Source organism: Bidens hawaiensis, unplaced genomic scaffold (assembly GCF_021521415.1).
Source record: "Bidens hawaiensis isolate Kalapana, Puna unplaced genomic scaffold, B.hawaiensis_p1.1 tig00034230_1, whole genome shotgun sequence".
NCBI lineage: Eukaryota > Viridiplantae > Streptophyta > Magnoliopsida > Asterales > Asteraceae > Bidens > Bidens hawaiensis.
In genome coordinates, this window is record NW_027495913.1 from 13068 (window position 1) to 36214 (window position 23147).

The 23147-nt window shown below is 42.6% G+C and overlaps 1 protein-coding gene across 1 annotated transcript; it reads right to left on the reverse strand.

The window, feature by feature from the left end:
* Positions 1–4250: 4250 nt before the first annotated feature.
* On the reverse strand, positions 4251–20619 carry LOC143585929 (mitogen-activated protein kinase kinase SIPKK-like). The gene is made up of 9 exons (XM_077067600.1): positions 20417–20619; positions 20248–20332; positions 6327–6461; positions 5936–6160; positions 5677–5859; positions 5372–5592; positions 4675–4720; positions 4491–4585; positions 4251–4403 (listed from the first exon to the last, which is right to left on the reverse strand). Coding segments are annotated over exons 1-9 (1068 nt in total). The 5' UTR covers positions 20494–20619; the 3' UTR covers positions 4251–4402.
* Positions 20620–23147: the final 2528 nt, after the last annotated feature.

A 23147-nucleotide genomic window follows, 5' to 3' on the forward strand; every position in this document is an offset into this window, starting at 1 on the left:
CCTTTAGTATGGATTTTTAAATTCTTTATTACGTCATCTTGTTCTTGTACCGATCTGACATATCCAATCGGTTCAACCAGTGGACTGATAGGACAGCCGGTTTGAGTATCCGTAAACTTAGGAACACATTATTTAGGACCCAAGACTGAGGTTCCGGAGCCCATCCCAATCGTTGATTACACAATTGTTTGGTTTCCTTGTTTTGTAGTATACCTATGGCCCATGGCCTACGACTCTAAGCCAATCTATTTTGTCGGCCCACCAACGAACCTGGGCTCAGTATGTAGACATTGTTCATCTTATTTTGGTCCATTAGTGTCCACTTAGCTCCATTCTATGATTCTATAGTTCTATCACTAATGAATTTAATAACTAATAAAAAAATTTAAATTATTTACATGAGTAAAATAATGTTTACAAAAAATAACTTAGAACTTCGTTATATATTTTTGCTAAGTTATAAAGATTAAATACCTATACATACATAAAATCTTGTAAACGATGATTACAAAAATATGCATGTTTGACCAAAATATCTCCAAATAGGCAAATGAAAAAAAGTCAAAACAAAATAGGCATACCCGTTAACAACACTATACTTAAGTACATGATGTTTATATTTGTGTATATGATGAAAAAGTATGCCGGTTGGATTGGAAACACATAAGCGTTGCCTTTTGCTATGTTTCGAGCGAGGAGATCAAGTGCACTTTGAAGCCAAACATGGCATCGCAACTCGCAAGCAATAAGTTAGTAACAATAAATCCTAACAGGGTCACACTATGGATGTTCAAAACGGTTTGGGACTAGGAACCGGAACCGGTTCCTAACCGGTTCCTATATTCAAAACCCCCTTTTAAACCGGTTCCAGGCTCGAACCGGTTAGGGAACCGAACCGGTTCTCCCACCCTCGGACCCCTAACCTATCTAACCGGTTCTTACCGGTTCCTAACCCGGTTCCTGTACCGTAACCGGTTCCAACCGGTTACAGTGTAAATTTTTTTTATTTTTTTTTTCGTTTTTCGTTTTTCGTTTTCCGGTGATGATATTGTGAGGAAGAGATGAAGAGGTTTGAGTTGGAGGTGGGAGACGAGTAGACTGTGATGGTGGCGCTTGGGTGACGTAGAGAGGTGGAGTAATGATAGATTTCACTTTGCATTAAATGCTGAGATTTTAAAGATATTGGATTATTATCCTTTATCGGGCAATGTGGTATTTTACCGACGTGAAAAGATCACCTAAAGTTTTGGATTACATATGACATGTAAATTAACTAATTAAGAGATACTATATATAATAATAAAAAAACAATTAACATAAAAATAAACAATTAACTGATGAAGAAAATACAACTACTGAAGATGTTTGCTACTAAAGACAACTACTGAAGGTTGCCACTGAAGACAACTACTGAAGGTTGCCACTGAAGACAACTTCTTCCTCGAAATTACTTGTAGAAATGCCTTCTTGTTCGTCGTGCACTCGAACATCAAGTGGTGTTTCATCTTCGAGAGTGGTTACGTGTTGAATACGATCGATTGAGTCCAAGTGATCCTTTAAGCAAATGCACATCTCCACCGACTCCGAATTTAGTCTTGTTCTTCTCACCGATATTACCCTGCCACTAAGAGAAAAAGCGGATTCCGAAGCTACCGTAGAAGCTTGGACGGTTAGTAAATCACGGGCCATGGTGGCAAGAATCGGAAACTCGGTTTCCTTTACCTTCCACCAAGCCAAAACATCAAAAGTGCCATATTCCTCTTCGGATAAACCGATAGAGTAATCATTTGCACTATACCTTCCTAGTTCGCTTGAAGGGGTGTTACCCCTTTGTTTTTTAGCCGTTACGTTGCGAACGGTGTTCATAAGGCTAATCATGGGATCTCGTACTCTAGTAGCACTTGAACTTGATGAAGACCCCCCCCCCCCCCCCCCGGCATAGGCATGTGTATGTTTGACCCATATTTATTTAAATAAAAGTCATACATAAATTTAAAATTCAAGTTAAAATCATTTTTTGCCTATGTTGAAAAGTTTGGGTCAACTTCATGCATATCTAAGGCTGAAAAAATTTCGTCTATCACATATTCAACCCCCGTAACATTTAACATTGGGTTTAAAGCGGCGGCGCAAGTAAAAACCGGTGGCAATTCAAGAAAGTATTTTTTTAATTTAAACTTCATTGGTAATATGATGTTTGAAAACATTGGACTTTTATTTTCAAATTCTTTAAGATTGTTAACCATTAAAAATAACTCCGAAAGAACCAAGGGACTTGTCGGATAATACGTTCCCGATAGTTTCGTAGTTGATGTTTTAAAAACTTCAAGAAAAGTCGATAAGTCATTGATAATTTCCCATTTCTCATTTGAAAAGGGGATTGCCAAATCATTCTCGGCAAGACTATAATGAAACATTTGTAAAGTTTCTCTTTGTTTCAAAGCACTTTGAAACATTATGCAAGTGGAATTCCATCGATGAGGTACATCCCAATTAGCTCCCAAAGCTTTTCTTCCCGTATCTTTACAAAATTTTCTATAATCCATTTGTCTTTTTTTACTTTTCTTAAAAACTTCATGTATCATTAGTCTAAAATCGTTTATAACCGATGTAACCTCATCCGAAGCAAGTCCGTCTTGCACGATTAAATTAATGATATGTGCAACACACCTTGAGTGAAAAAATACACCATTGCAAATCGGCGTATATTTTAATTTTAATTTATCAACCGCCGATGTATTATTCGACGTGTTATCAAATGCCATTGAAAATATTTTATTTTCTAGTTTATAAGTTTTTATAACATAATCTAAAATTTCAAACAAATTATCTCCCGTATGTGGATACTCAAAGAGTTCGAAAGCAATGGTGCGTTTCATCATTTCCCACGATGACGGGTCTACCCAATGAGCGGTGACACAAAGATAAGATTCGGGTAGACCATGTGGAGCCGACCAAACATCACTAGTTAAGTTTATTCCCGTATTTATATTTTCAAAATATGCAATTAGTACCTCTTTGGCCTTCTTCCACAATTTTAAACAATAACGTTTAAGAGTATGACGACTTACGTGAGTGTATTGTGGTTGAAGCGTATCTCGAATCATGGCGGTTAAGCGAGGGTTGTCGAAGTGGCTAAACGACAAAGCTTCTTGAATCACAAACTTCGCCATACGATCTTGAACTCGATCAATTTGGTATGTAAATATTCCGCCTTCACTATCCATTTGCGTTTGTTGCGAATCGACGTTCTTTTTCAACGCCTTGCAATACGGTTTTTCGATGTGTTTCTTCAAATTTGAATTCGAAAGTGGGTTTAAATAAACCCCACAAAACTTGCACCGAGCCTTCAATGAATGGTCACTCAATTCAACCAAATCCCAATTGCACCAAATCTCTTGATTACGATTATGAGGTACAATACGAACGAAACTTGGTTCGGCGTTGGAACCTTGACCAACCGATGATTGTGAGGCAGCCATAACAACAAATATGAATATAGAAGAAGGGAAAACAAGAGATTAGAGAACTCAAAACGTTGTAATAGCGTTTTTTTGTATTTTTTTGCGTTCGGGTTTGCGTTTTGAGTGTTGTGATGAACCCATGACACCAAATACCTATTTATACTAGTAGTGGGGTGCTTGGGGGAGCCAAAAAACGGCTATTTTTGACCCCAACGGTCAAAAAAACGGCCAAAAAAACGATTTCCAACGGCTATACTCGATCCAACGGCTAGAACCGGTTAGGAACCGGTTCCGGATGGTTCGGTTACAGAACCGGTTCCGGTTCGGTTCCGGTTCCTACCCGCCCCCACTCAGAAATGCAAGAACCGGTCACGGATCATCGGGTTGAATCAGATAGGGTCCGGTTCCTACAAAAAACGGGTAGGAACCGGTTCGGGTCCGGTTCGGGTCCAGGAACCGGTTTAGATGATCATCTCTAGGTCACACAATATAACCCTTATAATATGAAAACAACCAACACAAAATTGTGAACTAATATGAGTGTATATATTGTTTTGACTTTTTTTTGAACGATCAACAAAATTTCATTAAAAATCCAAACATAAATTCAATTTGAAAATATTTTAAAAAAAAGTTCAAATGGAGGTGCTTTTTTTAGCAAATTTAATAAAACTTGTACTCATTGTTCTTAAAATATAATACTCTACATTTGTATTACTGTTAATCATGTCTGGTTCAGTTAGCTATAACAAATATAAAGACAAAGAAACACAAATAGTAAAAAACAAAAAAAATGTAAAAAGGTTGATGATAAAATTGTAGTGCACAATCATTAAGAATAGAAGTTTTACAACACCTCAACTAAAAGAAAGGTTAAGTTTTCATCTTCGCGACAACAAAAACGTGAAATCTTTGATCCTCTTGCCGACTTACCCCAATCTGCATTTACCAAAATATATCAATTTTAGGACATATAAATCGTTTCGAGTTATGTTTAATCTATAACAGGCCAAATTTAATATGTACCAGGGATTGAACGTTGCAAGAGGGGATCCTGCTTCAGTGAAATAAGATGAAAGATCTACTGCCATGTCATCATACATTGTGATGAACGGGTGTGACTGGAAAACATGCGTGCAAGTCGGTTTAGGATGGTAAAAAAAAATTATAAAAAATGTTTCGTATTGTGTCTATAGGTAAATAAATGTACCATAAGTTCATTTGCTGATGCCCTATCCTTGGGATCCTTCTGCACACTAAAATAACAACAAAATTTGTTCTCGTTAGAAACGATGATGCGTAAAACGGTAAAACATGTCCAGGCCCAGGCCCATTTACTCAGCCGACAAATTGGGCCTTTTAAAAGGCTTCTCTAAGCCCATTCTGAAAATAGAGGGCCAAGTTTAGCCCAACTCAATTATCACAAAATTACCAATAAATGAATTAATTTTAATTTTTAAGAGTCAGTTACACTTTTAGTCCTTAAGTTATATACCACTAACTAATGTTAAAATTCTGTTAGTTTTTTACAAAATGACTATTTTACCATTACATCTAAAGAATTGTGAAATTTACATATTTTGTCTTTTAGGTGTAAGGCCAAAATAGTCATCTTGTTAAAAGTAAACAAAACACCATTTGGTGGAATGGAGTGATGTGCTACAAATTTTCAAATAAAGGATTATTTATTTATTATTATTATTATTTTGTAATTAACTAAATCTAAGGACACAACCTACAAGTTGCCATATATCTAAACTGTAATTTACTATAATTTTAACTTAAAATAATATAGTTCTTGTAAATACTTTTAACTATTTACAAAGTTCAAAAAATCAACTAAAAAGGTGTGTGCGACTTGTTCCCAACCTATAATACAAAGGAATATATTAACTAACATAACTTACCACGCTTCAATAAACGAGCAGAATTGAGGTGAGAATTTATCCGAAGGTGCGTGAGGAGGCGGTTGACCTACAACAGTCTCCATAAGCTCATAGAAACTTGCCCATCCTTCCCCTTGCGGTGGCGTGTATGGAAACTGGCCCGTTGCACATTCTAGCAAAACTAGTCCCAAGCTCCATATATCACTTTTATAACCGTAACTACCTCCAATAATTCTTTCCGGCTGAATAAAAATTAAAAACCATACGTTAACAACTTTGATAGAAAACTTAAACATTAAAAACCGACATTTAAAGGTGGTACTTACAGACATATAATTATACGTGCCGATTTGAGTATTAGCCAAACCAGATGTGCTTGCAAGTATGGCACTAACACCAAAATCAGTGATCTTTACTTCACCTCGGTGATTTATAAGCAAATTTGACGATTTCAAGTCCCGGTGAATAATATGTTTCTCGTGATGAAGATACCATAAACCCTTCAACACCTATTTTAAAATTTGTCAGCTTGAAAAAATAATATATTTTTTTTTTATTTGAAAATAAAAAGTTGGAGAGTTTGACCTGCTTAGAGATGGATGCAAGATAAGGTTCGGGAATTGATCGAACAGTTTTGAGAAAATCGGCTAACGATCCTCCGTCCATGTACTCCAAGATTATTGAGATGACACCATTATCGTAAAAAGATTGGTAACACACGACAACATTTGAACACTGCGATGATTGGTTGATTTTAAGTTCTTTTGTAATCTGCCTGCGAGCCGGCTCGTCTGCATTCATTTGAATCATCTGCGTATCAAACAAACACGTTAGAAAACGACATTTTTAGTGTATTACTATTAACACAAATTTTAAATCATGTGACCACATTAAAGTATGAAAACTTCCTTAAATAAAACAATAAGGCTGTCATTATCAAACCTTAAATGATAATATGGTTGAATGTTGAAACTACCTTTAATGCAAAAAACTGGCCGGTCCATTTGTGCTGCACCAACCGAACAATTCCACCGTTTCCTTTTCCAACAACTTTAACCGCATCAAAATCAGCTAAGCTTAATTGGTTATCAGATGGCTGAATAAGAGGTGGCTAAACCAAAAAAAAATAATTTACAATGTCAGTAATAAAAAGAATATATCCATTTTTATTAGCATATAGGCGTTAAATGCTAATTAGAATCCGTGTTTAGTGATACCATTATAAGTTTATAACATTATATTAATTTTCTCTATTCATACACTTTAGAAAAAACATGAATCATATAAGGTACATTAGTACATAATATAAGCAAGTGTCAAACACGACGCGCTTAACACAAGTATCAAACATGAAACCGACTCGTTTAACTACTTTATATATTTTATATGTCATGACTATTAGACAGTTTTAAGTTTCATGTACCAATAAGGGAAAACGACGAGACTAGCCTCCTAATTTCAGTTATTTAAGAAAAAAAAACACATACTGAATTTTTTGATTAACAGGTCATATCGTGTCTTACGCAGGTACCCAATTGTCAGCTCTATTTATAAGACTGAAGAAACACTAAGTGACCCGGGGCAGATTACGGGTAATCTGGGGGTTAAGTAATGTTTCCCACGAGGATGAGGTCCAGCAAAGAAGGTTGTTCTTCAGGTGACCTGCAAAACAGACACCGTAAGCTTGTCACTGAGAAAGGGGGGGTCCTCCTTGTGACCACCCTCCGGCGTGAGAATCAGACTAGATTGCTCTGAATATAAGTGTATATTAAGAGATTGCTAGAGAAGATAAGATAATGAGATATCAGATGATGTCCTTACCATTCCAAGGTGTTGGAGTATTTATAGCCGAAGGTAGGTTTCCTAGAAGGTACAGCCGGCTGAATAGTATTCCTGTTCTACCAACAGTGGGCTACGCACAAGCCATGCTGGTTGGTGGATAGGCTGCGGCCGACAGTGACAAGGTCGGCTGTATACTGTTCCTTTACTGCCGGCTATGCACTGTTCCACCAACTGTAGGCTGCGCACGTCCCATAGTAAGGGTTGGTGAGTAGGCAGCGGCTAATAGTGACAAACAGTACTAGAGGGTGCTCATCCTCGTACTGTTGTCGGTGAGCTGTCACCCTGTGATTGGTTCATGGGCTGCTCTGGTCAGATCGTCAGTTTTGCCCATACCTTGGTAGGTATAGTACAAAAGATCTTCCAGAAGCATACGGACTGGCTCATTTGGGCGGGAGTATTCCCGCCTTGCTCATTCCTTCAGGTGACTACTGAAGTAGCAAGAGTTAATGCCTTGTGCGTGTAGCCTTGCTATCAGTGCGGGTAGCCTTCCCTGATGGCTTGTATCCGCAACTGCGGGAACAAGCGGGGTACTTCACCATTGGGAGGCTTTCCCTGCGGGTACAGCTGGCGTACTGCGCGTAAGGTCTTCTCTGAGCATGGTGGGTCCTGCGGAAGCAGTTGGTCGTTGCGCAGACGTCCCTGTTCAAGGTGAGTCTTGCGGGTCCAACTGGGCTCTGCTGGGACCTACCTCTTCAAGTCCCCCAGTCTAATGTTCTTCTCATGAATTATTAATAAGTGAGGTGAACTTTTGGACTAGCAAGGGGTTTTGAAAAGGGTTTTTAGTTTTAAGGTTTTCCGTGGGGATTCTTCCCGCGGTTTTCCTAACGTCACGCAGAAATTCCCGATTTTTCTGCTTGATCTTTGGGTATGAAGCGGGTAGGTCTGTAACCTCCTCGCAAGTCAGGAGCGTTGAGTCCTACTTGTGTGGATTCTCCATGGGGTTTTGGTAGTTTTCAACATAGTGATCAATTATGTTAAAACCACCAATTTCATCTTGGAGTTTCAAACAATATAGTCCTCGACGTTCCCGCCATGCGGGGATGTTATTCCCGTTTCCGCAAGCATGGCCCAGAAGATCCTTCTTGGTTTGAATTCCCTGCGGAGTGCTAAGTATGTGAAGGGTTTTGCCTTGACACTGTACCCGCACTCGTCTTACGGTTACTTTACTTCCAAGGTATTCCTGGCGTCAATTTCCTGCGGGTGCTAAGTATGTGAAGGGTTTTGCCTTAACACTTTACTCGCACCTGTCTTATAGTTACTTGGTTGCCAAGGGGTATTTTCCCGCTTTTGAATCTTTTTGAAATTTTGAAATTCGAAGTTGGTGAAAGGATAAGAACAGTCCAAACTATTGAAACGTCGTCCGACGGTTTCTTCTGACAGTGTCAGGACGTGCAGGAAGTTATGACGACGTGACAGTATATGGTCATTCCAGGCGCTTTTTCAGGCGCGTGGGCGCGAATTTTCGGGCGCGTGGCCGCGAAATTACTGGCACACGTCCTTTCAACAGCTGTTGCCAGCTTGCTTTTTGCCACGTGTCATAGTTTCATTGCACCTGCGATTTCTCTCTCTTCCGCATTAAATTCATCGCATTAATTGCGATTAGTATATAAAGGGGGAGAGGGTCCTTTGTAATCCACACTTTCACTTTTCTCTTCATCTTCAAAACGATTTCCGGCGAATACTCACCTTTTCAGTCGAGCATTCTCTTGAAATCGTTCTCTTTTTCAAACCTGCAAGATGTCTTCTCACGATCTTGAGGCTACAGCCCAGGAGGCTGGGGTGTACGCCGATGACAAGAGTACTGCTGGCGAGTGCCAGTGTGCTCTGCCTGTCGATCTATATCAGTACATCGTCAGGAAGTTCATGCTCGAGTCTCTCGAGCCTGAGTTTCCTGAACCTCATCAGACGGTGTATGATGCCCCCAGAGGCAAGATCGGGGTATATGCTGCATTCTTTGTCTATGGGAATCTTAGGTTCCCGTTGACAAAGTTTGTGTACCGTGTCCTAGAGAGGCACGGTGTACACCTGACCGAGGTGCATCCGATGGCGATCGCGAAGATTCGCCACTTCGAGTGGGTGTGCCGGATTCTGGGCATTGAGCCCTTCGTCGACCGCCTGATGACCTTCTACTCTTGGAGGTGCATCCAGGGGTGGTATACTCTGATAACCCGGATCAAGGGTTTGAAGATTTGCGCAACCGAGCGCAGTCTTCGTTCATGGAAGCGGGAGTTCTTTTTTATCTCCGCTCGCGCCATCCCCCTTGCCATGAAGTTCAAGAATGGGCAAGCACTCCCCAGCCTTCACGCCTCCAACTATCAGGAGGCGGAATGGTTTTCAAAGATATCCCGAGTCCAATCTCCGGTTTACCGCTTTGCGGAGTCCGGGATGGTGATGCTCGGGATGAGCCGGGTGTGGAAGGATGCGGAGGCGCAAAAGATCCCGATCGTCCTTGAATACGGTTTGAACTCTGTCCCTTACGGTATGCTCTGTCTTCTTTGTTTATATATGTTTGTCTTCTAACTGTTGTCTTTTATTTCAGAGGGGAACGACTTGCAGTCGCTCCTGTATCCGCGGGAGGCTGATAGTCCCGCTCGGATGGGTACTCGTGCTCTAGATGAGAACGAGTTGCCCATCCTTGCGCAGACGGCGGATCGGTTCGTGGAGGTCTACCCGCCAGGCCACGAGATCCTGAGCGCCAGGCGGCCAGGTAAGGCGTTATTCAACCCTCGACCCCTCAATGTTGAAACCTCTGCTGGAATTCCTCTAATCCTGTGTTCTGATGAGGAATCCGCAGATGGTCCTTCGTTGGTGCGGAAGAAGAAGGCTGCCGGCGGGAAAGGGAAGGCGAAGGTGGCCTCCACTGCCGATCCGGTGCCTCGGTCTGATTCAGAGACCGAGAGCGAGGAGGTGGCGGGGAACCCCGGTGGTGATAAGACCACCGCTCCGGAGGCTGTGACGACTGTCACCTCCGGAGAGCCCAGGAAGACAACGGTGAGCGGCATGAAGAGGCCAGCTCCATCGAGTTCATCCCCGCCTGTCCGCACTTTCAGGCTCAAGAAAACCCGTAAGTACAAACTTTATTTTTAACTTCATAGCATTCCATCATTAATACTTATCTTCTTTGTGCAGGCGTGGATGCTACCGCATTCCGGGGTGAAGCGGGGAGGAGTACCTCCGGACCCATGACGGTAGGCTTGGTCAGCCTACCTGAGGCGACGACCCAGGCGGCTGCGCCTGCGCCTGCTTCTGCTGGTTCAGTTGCTCACTCCGTTGAGCCAACTGTTCCAGCTGTGATGACATCACCACCGGCTGTCAGTGCCATATTTACCGCATCTTTCACTGAGCCGGCGGTTACTTTTGCTGCGGACTTCGCGGCGGCGACCGCGGCGGCGTTCACCATGCCTCCTCCGTCATCGGCAACGACGGCCGATCCTTCAGGTATGCATGGGGCTTCTCGCCAACCTCTGCCTCCTTCCCATCTACCTGACCTCTTGGACGGATTTCCCTTGGGTTCAGGTGATGGGTTTGGCGGCTATCGGCCTGTTATTGACCCTACAGGTGCGTAGGGTTCTTTTGGCCTATTTTTTTTTTTTTTTTTTTATGTATCATCTTTTCCTAACTGCTTTTTGTTTTTTGCAGTGTCGGATTCCAATGAAGTGTATGTTCCACGATGGAACATCCGCCGAGGAACAACCCTTCGCACACCTGTGGAGTGCGTGGAGTGGGCTCGTCACGCAGCTCCCAGTGGTGCGTTGGGGGAAGCCATGGCTAGCTACCAGGAGGGTAGGCTAACCAATGAGCTTCGGGTTCTCCTGGCCCGGATGCAGCCGCGCGTCGAGCTGCTTTGTCGTGAAAACGACAGGTTAAAAGCAGCTCGTACTCAAGAAGTAGCTCAGGCGCGGGCTGTCCGGGAGGAGAATAGGAGGCTCTCCGCGGCTGCTGCGGAGAAGGAGAAGGCGTTCAAGGCCCTTGAAGTTGAAGTTCAGGCCCGTCTCGAGGCCCGTTCCAAGGCTGCCCAAGCTGTTAACGAACAGCTTCGGCTGGCTAAGGAAACTGCTAGGAACGCAACTGAAAGGGCCACCAAGGCTGAAGCTGTTGCTGAGCCTCTACGCCTCGAGAATGAGGAACTCAAAGCTAAACTAGAGGCGCTCCAACAGGCTCATGATGCCTTGGCGATGGAAGACGCGAAGAAGCTTCAAGAGATCCTGGACCAGAGGGGGGTGCTTGACCAGACTGAGCGGAAGCTTAAGGGCGTTGAAGAGGCTGCGGCTAAAGAAGTGTTGCTTGCCAACCTCAACCAAAGTGAAGCCGAACGCGCCCGTAACCAAGCTCAAGCTTCCCTCCAGGAAGCTCTGGTTACCAAGGAATGGCTTCTTCGAGAAGCGTTGTCTCAGGTAAGCTTAATGTTGGTGCATAGATGTCAGTAGTTCATATGTATAAAGTCTGTAATCGAGTCTGTAATATTGTTTATGTAATTGTTTGTGTAACAGCGAAGTTGTTGACAAGTTCGCTTAGGCGAACTTGTTAACCAAGCGAAGTTGTTGACAAGTTCGCCTAGGCGAACTTGTTCAACGAGCGAAGTTATTGACAACTTCGCCTGAGGCGAAGTTGTCGTGTATTTAAGTAACCTACGGGTTACTGTTTCGTAGTTGGTCATTTTAGGTTTTTGGTTGATCGAGTTCAGTTACGTGTGAGTCTATTGACGTGAGTCTGTAAGCATCTCGGTTTGAGTTATCAATATAACGTGTGGTTGTTCGTATTGTGTGTACGTGTGTTCGTGAGCTAATATTCTACGTCCGTAACGATCTACACAGGGATTCCGCACCTGTGTATATCGGGATATCTCGTGTAAGATCCGTCTAGTAACCTACAATTGGTATCAGAGCTTTTGCTCGATTGTGTATATCGGGATATCTCGTGTAAGATCCGTCTAGGAACCTACAATTGGTATCAGAGCTTTTGCTCGATTGTGTGGTTCGGGATATTCACGCGGGGGTAGAATTCGTTTCATTTCGGGTGTTACCGGGACGAGTTTGTGGTGTTTTTGCTCATTCTAGCTTCCTACCAGTGTGTTTAAGCCTTCAAATCGTCAAAATCGTCGTTAAAATCCGTTTTTTAGATCTGCAGAAAGTTCAAGTTCGTCAGGCGAAGTTGCTGTTCATCAGGCGAAGTTGCCGTCAGGATTCGTAGGGTTTCAGCGAAGATATAAGGAGAAGCGAAGTTATTCATAACTTCGCCTACCTCCTCAACTTCGCCTAACTCAGCGAAGTTCTTCTCAAGTTCGCCTCGTTCAGCGAAGTTCTCTTCAAGTTCGCTTACTTTCTAAGTTCGCTTATCCTAAGCGAAGTTATTCTCAACTTCGCCCATTTACGCGAATTTACAAAGGATCCAGCGAAGTTTTTACTTAAGCGAAGTTATACTTAACGCATCCGCAGATTTGTTTTCACTACGCTTGACGTGTATGACTTTGCAATCGTTAAAATCGCGCATAAGGGTTTTCGCTTGTGCGAGGTACAGGGCCATTGTGTCGTTCACGGCCGTGTACGTCCCGTTGATTTGATTGGCTACTAACATGGAATCCACGTGGGCTTCCAAGTGTTTCACTCCCATCTTACGCGCAATTCTCAGCCCGGCCAAGAATGCTTCATACTCGGCTTCGTTATTCGTACTTGGAAAATCCAGTCGAATAGCGTAAGTGTATTCTTGGCCTGCTGGGTTGGTTAGTTTCAGCCCTGCGCCTGAACCCTCGTTACTGGCTGCTCCATCAGTGTAGAGTCGCCAGACATCATTGATGTCCTGTGCTGGAGAGGGTTGAGCCTCTTCCTGGCAATCTTTTTCCCGCGATGCAGGCACTTCCGCAATAAAGTCGGCCAAAACCTGGCCTTTTATGGCTGGTCTTGGCTTATACTTTATCGCGTATTCCCCCAACTCAATTGCCCATTTGGCTAGGCGTCCCGATAACTCGGGTTTGCGTAGAACGTTTGCAAGTTTGAAGTTGGAGAGAATGGTGATTGGGTGACCCTGGAAATATCGTCTTAACCTGCGTGAGGCGTGTATAAGGGCTAAGACTAATTTTTCGAGGGTAGAGTACCGGGTTTCTACGTCTGTTAGGATACGGCTGACATAATAGATTGGCATCTGGGTGCCTTTCCGTTCAACTAGCAGGACCGCCCCGGTTGCTTTATCTGTTGCGGAAAGGTATAGGATTAACCCCTCCCCCGCTTCTGGTGCCGTGAGCGTTGGGAGTTCGATCAAGCGTGACCGAATCTCCTGAAAAGCTGCTTCCGCTTCTGGTGTCCAGCGGAAGTGCGTTTTCTTTAAACAGTTTCTCAACGTTGACACGAAAGGAAACGACTTATCCGCGTGGTTTGCCAAAAAGCGATTAAGTGCGACTAGTCGTCCATTCAGTGTCTGAGCCTGTTTGATGGTAGTAGGTGATTCCATTTTGATAATGGCTTCGACCTTTTCAGGGTTCGCTCTGAAGCCATCTTTAGTGACGATGACCCCCAAGAACTTCCCTTCTTCCATTCCAAAGGCACACTTGCTCGGGTTGAGCTTCATGTTTATCTTCCTGAGCGTGTTGAAAGTTTCTTCGATGTCTTTCAACATCGCTTCTGCGTCAGGGCTTTTGATGACCAAGTCATCCATGTAGACTTCCAAGTTCCTCCCAATTTGGGCATGAAACTGGTTGTCCATCAGGCGTTGGTATGTGGACCCGGCATTCTTAAGTCCAAATTGCATCATTTGATAACAAAATGTACCATCGGGCGTCCGAAAAGCGGTTTTGTCCTGATCACCAACGGCCATGTGGATTTGATGGTATCCCTTATACGCATCCAGGAAGCATTTAAGGCGAAACGGTGCTAACGAATCCACCTTAAGATCAATTTCGGGTAACGGATAACAATCTTTGGGGCATGCTTTGTTTAAATCCTTGAAATCTATGCACATGCGCCATAGTTTGTTATTCTTCGGTACCATAACGGGATTTGCAACCCATGTTTGATATCTGCTAACGCGTACGATGCCTGCGTCAAGGAGTTCCTTGACTTGGGTTCTACACGCGTTAGTTTGTTCTGGCCCCATTACTCTGCGCTTTTGTACGACTGGCGTAACAGCCGGATCGCATTTGAGCTTATGCCCTGCCTTACTTCGGGGTACACCAGTCATGTCAGCTGGTGTCCACGCGAAGATGTCAGCGTTTTTCTGTAGTAAGCGTTTGAGTAAGGTGCGTGTGGGATCAACAACTGTTGGGCCAATGGTAACGGCCTGGTCAGGGTATTTGCCGTTGAAGGCCCATCTTTCCGGTTCGGTGATGGTTGGTTTAGCCATCTTTGGTTTGGGTTTAGATGAGACAGATGCAATGCATACCTGGGGAATGCCGGTGATCATCGCTACACCCTCAGCTGTTGGCCATCCCATCATGCCGTGGACTGAAGATACCACGGCGTTGAATCTTGCCATCCCGTCTCTTCCGAAGAGAATGTCGTATGTGTGGTGTGGCTTCCTCATCACGACAAAGTCCACGTCTTCAGTGCGTGAGTGATTCCCGTCCGTAAGAGTGACGGGGAAAGATAGGATACCCAGGGGGGTGTTGGTGCTGCCGTCGAACCCTTCCATCGAGGCGTAGATCGTTTCCAGGCGTTCCTTGTCTTCGTCATCTAGCTTGTCGAAGAACTGCCTGTACATCACCGTTGACGAGGCGCCGTTATCAGCAAGAGTGCGGGAAGTGATGTAGTGCCCCAGCTGGCTTTTGATGACAATAGGGCCTTCTTTGCTGGGTCCTCCTGGCACTCGCGGGAAGCGCACCTCAGCTTCCTTCCACGCGCATGGTTCTGTCGCTCGCCTTTTTCTTCCTCTGATGTTGCCATGAACCATGTTGATGCTGATGTCAACGGGCTTTCGTCCGTTGCCCCTGTACCGGTTATCATTCCTTCCTCCCTTCTTGATTGATGCCACAAGGTGTGCAAGTCTTCCATCCTTGACGAATGTTTCAACAATATCCTTCAAGGATGTACACTCCTCCGTACTATGACCTTTTGTCCCGTGGAAATCACAGGATTTGCCTTGATCTGCATTAGGTCGCTGCCGGATCATCGGAGCTTTTGGCCATGGGAGTTTTTCGGTAGCAAATATCTCCGTGACGCTTTTGGTGAGTGGCGTCCACCGGTGTTTTCGGCTTGAAGGGTGTGTGTTATCCCTTCCGCCAACAAGAGGGCGAGAGCTGGATGAGGTGTCAAAGTTTACCCTTGACTGCCAAATACCTAGCTTCCTCTTTTTGTTCTGCCGGGCGATCCGAACATTGTTTTCTCTGGTCCTTTGCGTGTAGAGGTGTGTACTCTGGGGAAGATCCCTTCCCAGTTGCTTCTCCGTCTCGGCAAAGCGCTTGGCCGCCGTCATGATGGCATCCCATGTGGACGGCATGCCGTCCTTACCCGTCAATGTGCGGATAAGCTCTGGGTATTCGGCGCCCTGGATGAAAGCGGCGCGAACAAGATCTTCACTTATGTTGCCCAGACTCAGCTTTTTGGAGTTGAAGCGAGTGATGAAGTCTAGTAAAGATTCATCCTCCTCTCTAACGCAGTTGAGGATCGTCCACTGTTCTTCAGTATATTTCCTCTGTTGGCTGAAGTGTTGGCTGAACTTGTTCTGAAAGTCTGCCCAATCATAGATGTGGTGGGCCGGTAAACGATCGAACCATGCCCTGGCCGCTCCAACCAGAGTCATCTAGAACATATAACACCACGTGGGTTCCGTCCAGTTACTGACGAATGCCCCCGCAATGAATCTGTTCAAGTGGTCGTCTGGGTCGGATAGACCATCATAAGTGCCGATGTTGGACATTTGTTTGGCACTTCTCGGGGCGATTGCTTCCGCAATGTCCCTTGCAAACTTGGACTTTCCCGCATTTGCAGCAGTTGGTCTAAAGGTTTTGGAGAAGTCACGTGGGTTTCTCCCCGCGTTCGTTGGTTTAAAGGTTTCTCCAAAATTCCTTGCCGGCTGGAAGTCCGTTTCCTTACGCTTCCCTTTTGCCTTATAGCGAGGGTTTGCGTCGGTATCGGATTCTTCCCGCTCATCGTCCGAGTACTCGCACTCACTGTTCATGTTGAGATGTTGGCGAGTACTGCCGAATTCGTCAGCCTGTTGAAGTGAACGCAAGCGTTCATCCAACTCAGCTTGGAACTCTTTCTGACGTGCTTCGGCCCACGCCTTAACTTGATCGAGTGTTTGGCGAGGGACCCTCGTCCGTTTCTCCAACTGGGCATCAGTGAACCCCAGTGAAATATTGTTTACTGCACTTGTCCCGGCTTGGGTAACCGGGGTAGTGTTCGTAAAATTTGTATAACCGCCGGTGTTCCCCCCAGTTGCTGGGGTTGTGGTTACCGGGGTTTCTTGGTCGCTTACTGGCCTTGGGACCGGAGTAACGTTAACCATTTCTGTAACATCCTAAAATTTATAATGTTGAATAAAGAAAGTTATGTTAGTGATTTCGCGTTTTTAATTATTAATATCGGGTAGGAGCGGATCAGGGACTTGGATTAATTGAGATGGGTTAAATGAGAATGGGATTTAAGGGATATAAATATCCCCTAAACCCAAAAATATCTTCATTTACATCTATTCCTTCACACTTCCAAAACATACACACCCCATACACAAGCCGACCGGCGGCCGAGATCCGAGGAGAGAGAGAGAGGCCGAGAGCCGTAGAGAGAGAGACCAAGATCCGAGAGAGAAGAGAGAGCGGTTGGTTGTGATTAAGCAAGGAAACAAGATCCAACAAGCTCAAAAAGGTAAGATTCTTGAACTTTGAAGTTTAAAGATCCAAGCTTTTTAGTGTTAAGTGACCGGAAATGGTCGGGAAGCGTAGTGGGTGATATTGAACCATAGCGGGGGTGTTAAAATCGCTCGAAATGTTGGACAGAAACCAAACAGCAGGCTGTCTGGGCAACTTCGCCTTCATCTGGGCAACTTCGCCTTCAAGCGATGAACTTCGCCTGCAAGCTAAGTTCGCCTGATGAACTTCGCCTGCAAGCTAAGTTCGCCTGATGACAAGTTCGCCTGAGGTTTAAGTTCGCCTGATGACAAGTTCGCCTGAGGTTTAACTTCGCCTAAAGCTAAGTTCGCCTGAGGTTTAACTTCGCCTGATGACAAGTTCGCCTGAGGTTTAACTTCGCCTAAAGCCAAGTTCGTTTAGAAAATAAATTAAAAATCTAATGAAAAATGTGTTAAGACAGTTAATGGAAATAAAATTTTTCCAAGCTGACCTGGCAGCTCGACCCCAGCCAGGGGCTCTGCCCCTTGGACCCTGCTAGGGGCTGCCGCCCCTAGACCCCGCTGCCAGGGGCGCTGCCCCCGGACCCCCGTTCGTTGTGGGTAGTAATTAAGACTAGAAAGATGTTATAAGTAGTGATAGTTAAATTGATATGTATACTTGTTATACAGTCAGCCGTGCACAACTGAAGAAAGGGATTACGCTCAACGGAGAACGTAACCGTATTCAGGTGAGTTTCTAGCCCCATTTATGTGTTACGTTTTCGGGGCTGTGTGCATACTCAATATGTTTGTTAATACACTTATCCTAAGAGATAAGTGTATGCCTTATGTGGATAATGTGAAATGTATGAATGATTGCTTGATAGTACGTGAACGATCTTCGGATATTGCACGTACTGTCAGGTTGTAACGCTATGTATAAGGTAAGTATGTTATGTATGTTTATGTGTATGAACATGATAGAGATAATAGAAGAAAGAAATGATAATGTATGGTTACGAAAAGGGTACCGAGCCCTAATAATACTCGAGGTATGATGTATGGTTGTATGGTTACAAAAAGGGTACCGAGCCCTACTAATACTCGAGGTATGATGTATGGTTGTATGGTAACGAAGAGGGAATCGAACCCTTCTAATATTCGAAAACTAGGGACCAGACCCTTATAATATCTGTGATGATAGGGACCAGACCCTTATAATATCTGTGATGTTAGGGAATCGAACCCTTCTAATATTCGAAAACTAGGGACCAGACCCTTATAATATATGTGATGATAGGGACCAGACCCTTATAATATCTGTGATGTTAGGGAATCGAACCCTTCTAATATTCGAAAACTAGGGACCAGACCCTTATAATATCTGTGATGTTAGGGAATCGAACCCTTCTAATATTCGAAAACTAGGGACCAGACCCTTATAATATCTGTGAGGTTATAGAGCGAAAGGCTCTTTAAAAAGTATGATTTTGTATGTAGGGAAAGCATGAAGGTAAAAATGAACGTATGATTAGGAATGTAAAGAAAGTATGAAAGTAAAAATGAAAGTAAAAGCACTTAAGTGTGTATGAAAGAAAGTTAAGAAGTTAAGTATGAAGTGTAAAGAATGTATTGTATGATTATGTGATTAACTAGAACTCACTCAGCGTAGCTGACTTTTAGTATGCACGCAGGTGAGTAGGATGAGACAGCTGGCTTGAGCGGGGACACATGGCAGAAGGATAAGAGCCTGGCATCTGAAGACTTACGATGTTTTAATTTTAATGTTTTAATGTGAAAGACAAAGGATGTTTTGAGACAAGTTATGAAATATTGTAATGTTTTATGAAAGTTTTATTTTCCGCGTAAATGTTGTAATCAACTCTGATAGTTAGAACTGTGTTTATGAGTAAATCCAACACGAAAGTAGGGTTACCGGTAACGGGGCCTTACAATTTCTTCAGAAATTTTTGAAAAAACTAAGAATTAGTTCTAGCTTTTATGCACGGATGGCGCCAATGAAGAAACACTAAGTGACCCGGGGCAGATTACGGGTAATCTGGGGGTTAAGTAATGTTTCCCACGAGGATGAGGTCCAGCAAAGAAGGTTGTTCTTCAGGTGACCTGCAAAACAGACACCGTAAGCTCGTCACTGAGAAGGGGGGGTTCCTCCTTGTGACCACCCTCCGGCGTGAGAATCAGACTAGATTGCTCTGAATATAAGTGTATATTAAGAGATTGCTAGAGAAGATAAGATAATGAGATATCAGATGATGTCCTTACCATTCCAAGGTGTTGGAGTATTTATAGCCGAAGGTAGGTTTCCTAGAAGGTACAGCCGGCTGAATAGTATTCCTGTTCTACCAACAGTGGGCTACGCACAAGCCATGCTGGTTGGTGGATAGGCTGCGGCCGACAGTGACAAGGTCGGCTGTATACTGTTCCTTTACTGCCGGCTATGCACTGTTCCACCAACTGTAAGCTGCGCACGTCCCATAGTAAGGGTTGGTGAGTAGGCAGCGGCTAATAGTGACAAACAGTACTAGAGGGTGCTCCTCCTCGTACTGTTGTCGGTGAGCTGTCACCCTGTGATTGGTTCATGGGCTGCTCTGGTCAGATCGTCAGTTTTGCCCATACCTTGGTAGGTATAGTACAAAAGATCTTCCAGAAGCATACGGACTGGCTCATTTGGGCGGGAGTATTCCCGCCTTGCTCATTCCTTCAGGTGACTACTGAAGTAGCAAGAGTTAATGCCTTGTGCGTGTAGCCTTGCTATCAGTGCGGGTAGCCTTCCCTGATGGCTTGTATCCGCAACTGCGGGAACAAGCGGGGTACTTCACCATTGGGAGGCTTTCCCTGCGGGTACAGCTGGCGTACTGCGCGTAAGGTCTTCTCTGAGCATGGTGGGTCCTGCGGAAGCAGTTGGTCGTTGCGCAGACGTCCATGTTCAAGGTGAGTCTTGCGGGTTCAACTGGGCTCTGTTGGGACCTACCTCTTCAAAGACGAATTAAACCCTTAACACTAATCTTGTTTTCACCTAAATAACAACCAAAGCTTACAACTTTACAAGTAAACATACTCAGCAACTCATTTCGACCCAAACCAAATTAACCCTTTTTGAATCGACCCGTTCTGACCCTAACCCATGACCCAAACCCGCCTGACCCGACCCGTTTGTTAATAATCATCAATATACAAAATTAACCCCTCAAAATGTAAAGTTACAAACTTTAGATAAAATGCAAAGAAACCCAGATCCAAAAATTGTATTAAATAAAATAAAATAAAAAGCAGCTTACAGTATCAGATTGGCTTTGAGAGACAATTCTAATACCATCTCTGTTCACCAGCAGATCACCATCCTCGAAGGTCCCAGATTCAGTTCTGCAATACACATTCAAATTATTAAAACACACCCACCTTGATCTATATATATATAAAGATTAATAATAAAAAGAAGAAGTTTACAAGAATTTAGCAATTGAAGTTTCATCAGGAGATGGGAGGCTTAGTTTGAGATTTGGTGCTAAAGTTCCTTTCTTCATGGTGTAGAAAGATTATTATTATTATTATTATTAATTGTTTGACAGAATGAAGCAGTGGTGTTTAAAGTTTAATGTTTATGAATTGAGGTGAAAAGTCTTTGTGAAGTCTTCTTCTTCAAAGGGGTTGGTTTTCCACAGCACAATTTCTTTTCTTTTTTCCGTACTAGTTTTTTTATTAAATACACATCAACTCAATAAACAATTGTAATTATTGAATATCTTGTAGTGCTGAATCTACACTAATTATAGGTTGGGTTATGACGATAATGATTTGAGTTATATTTTGTTAGTGTTGTTAGTTTGAATTCCGAGCTTACTTATGTTAGATCTTCTTTTGTCGAGGCATAATGATTGTTAAGTGGCAGATAGTGATATAGTTTTTTGAGGTAAAGTCCAAGTCAAACTCTGAAATTAGTGTGGGTCCGGTTAAGACAAAATAATATGGTTAGAGTATGGAATGAGGCTTCCGATTTGAAGAGTGTGGTGGCCTAAACACAATAAAGTCGTTTTTCCAAATAAAAGTTATATATTGAATAGCTTATAGACTATAGTAGTAGCTTGGATCGGGTCGATTCAATTTTAATATTTGGCAACGGTTTGGTTTGGGTAGATTAGTTTGTTTTAGTTTAAATAGGGTGTGCAAGATAGTTAACTTAGCTTCTGCATTTGGACAATGAAGGACCAGATCGCTTCACGATCCATTATCCTACACTTTGTACAGGAGTTTGTTTCCCATGGCCTGAATCCACGACTTCAAGGTCACAAAACAACATAGTGACTAAATTGGAAATCTTTGTGTTTCCATTTGAAAGCATTTGCTCGTGTTTATACAATTTGATTTCAAGTTTTCATAGGTTAAGTTGTTTTTTTTGTTTACTCTTGTACCAACTTAAATGGTAGGGTTTTAGGTGTCATTGTGTGACGTGAGAGAGGTCGTTTGAAAGGGTTGTTATGAAGCTGAAGACGTGTGAAAGGGCTATAAGGATAGGAAAAAGTTAGTTGCAAGGATGAAAATGTTGGTTTTGTGAGAAGAAAGAGGGGTAACCTATTAACATTAAAATCAATACATCATGATTTCGTATAAGGCTCGTGTTATATATTTTTTCTATGTATAAAGCCAAATTAGACTGTCAAAATATGAGGTTTTTTCAAAGTTGATAATTTTAAACTTTAAAGTCATCAATTTTCAAAGTGAGATTTTTTTTTTTTGTTAAAGCGAGTAGTCTACCTATTATTTTTTTATTTTTTTGTTACTTGTTTGAAAGTTTTAGGTTTGGACTTTGGATATACGAAGAGAGTTGAGTTGGTGATGAATGAATGAATGATGATGATTGTGGAAGACTTAGAAGTTGTCCCATTTTCCTTTTGACAACTCTATTATTTTGTATATAATAATAATGTATTACTTTTCTTAACCTAAAAATAATAGTAGACCCTTTTTTTCTTTTATTATTATTTTTTAGGTTTTTGAAGTTTATAAATCTTATTTTAGCTTTATTTAAAAGTATTTATAAGAATAAATACGTAATTAAGTTTAACTACAAACTGCATATATAATAACCCAAACTTTTGTATTAGATAACAAACGAATAACCATAATTTTAATATAAATATTATTTTAAACTGTAAATGGTATAATTAATAATAATAATAATAACATCAACGGATGAGTGTTTTGAATAAAATATGAAAATTAAGAATTTGAGTTTGAGCAAGTTTACAACTTGTAACATTCCAGCGAAAACTTGAGCAACAAACAACTAACTTATTTAGGAATTTGATCACGCTTATAACTCGTTTAATATATATACACAAACGCGATAAGACTCCAACATAACAAAACCTTAAATCTCTGTATCTCTCTGCCATATACACCACCGCCGCCGCCGCCCTGCAACTCGCCGGAGAAACCGCTGGCACCGCAGCCACCGCTACGCGAGTTCGCGCCGACGCTACTAGTAGCCGACAACCGCTGCCACTGCTATCTTTGTTGCCGGAAACCACCACCAGCGCGGTTGGTTGTTTGAAGAAAGCCGCCCTATTCGCCGAAGCCGAAGATAGCCGCCGAAGCTCTCTGATTAAGCGATACTGCTGCAGGAATCGAGGACTCCTCGCCGTTCCGTCTTTTGTTCATATTCCATTAACTGTTGTCACGCCGCCGCCGTAGCCACCATTGAAGGTAACCCAAGATCGATGCATGCTTGAAGTTTTGTTTCTGTTTGAACAACTGATCCAATAAACGGAAACAAATAGTTTATGTTTTTAGGGAGTTCGTGTGATGTTTTCAAAACAAAACAAACAAATGGAGTTTAGTCCACTGTAGCTAATTTCTATAAAATTGTTCCTACAGCCTGATCATCGAAAATAAAAGTTTTATATTAAATAGTTAAACTTTATATCAAACATGTTATTATTCTCAACGTTCTGAACATAAGCTTTTGTTGTCAATTTATTTATAGATTGGATAAAACTCTATATTGGTATTATTAGCCATAAACTTTGAAACTCGATCAGAAGGTTGTTCAAATAATAAATTAAATCATTGTATAATATAAGCTGTTAATAATTGGTAAAATAATTAATTTAAATAGTGCATCAATACCAAAACATAATCATGAATACCAAAGCAAACTCTAAATTATAACATTATTGTA

Excerpts from the sequence above, each read along its gene's own strand:
- LOC143585929 (XM_077067600.1), bottom strand. The coding sequence starts at position 20,493 with ATGAAGAAAGGAACTTTAGCACCAAATCTCAAACTAAGCCTCCCATCT. Across the intron at positions 6,462-20,247 it reads CTCAAAGCCAATCTGATACT|CCACCTCTTATTCAGCCATC; the intron begins GTAAGCTGCTTT and ends TTTTTGGTTTAG. Across the intron at positions 5,860-5,935 it reads TTGCATCCATCTCTAAGCAG|GTGTTGAAGGGTTTATGGTA; the intron begins GTCAAACTCTCC and ends ATTTTAAAATAG.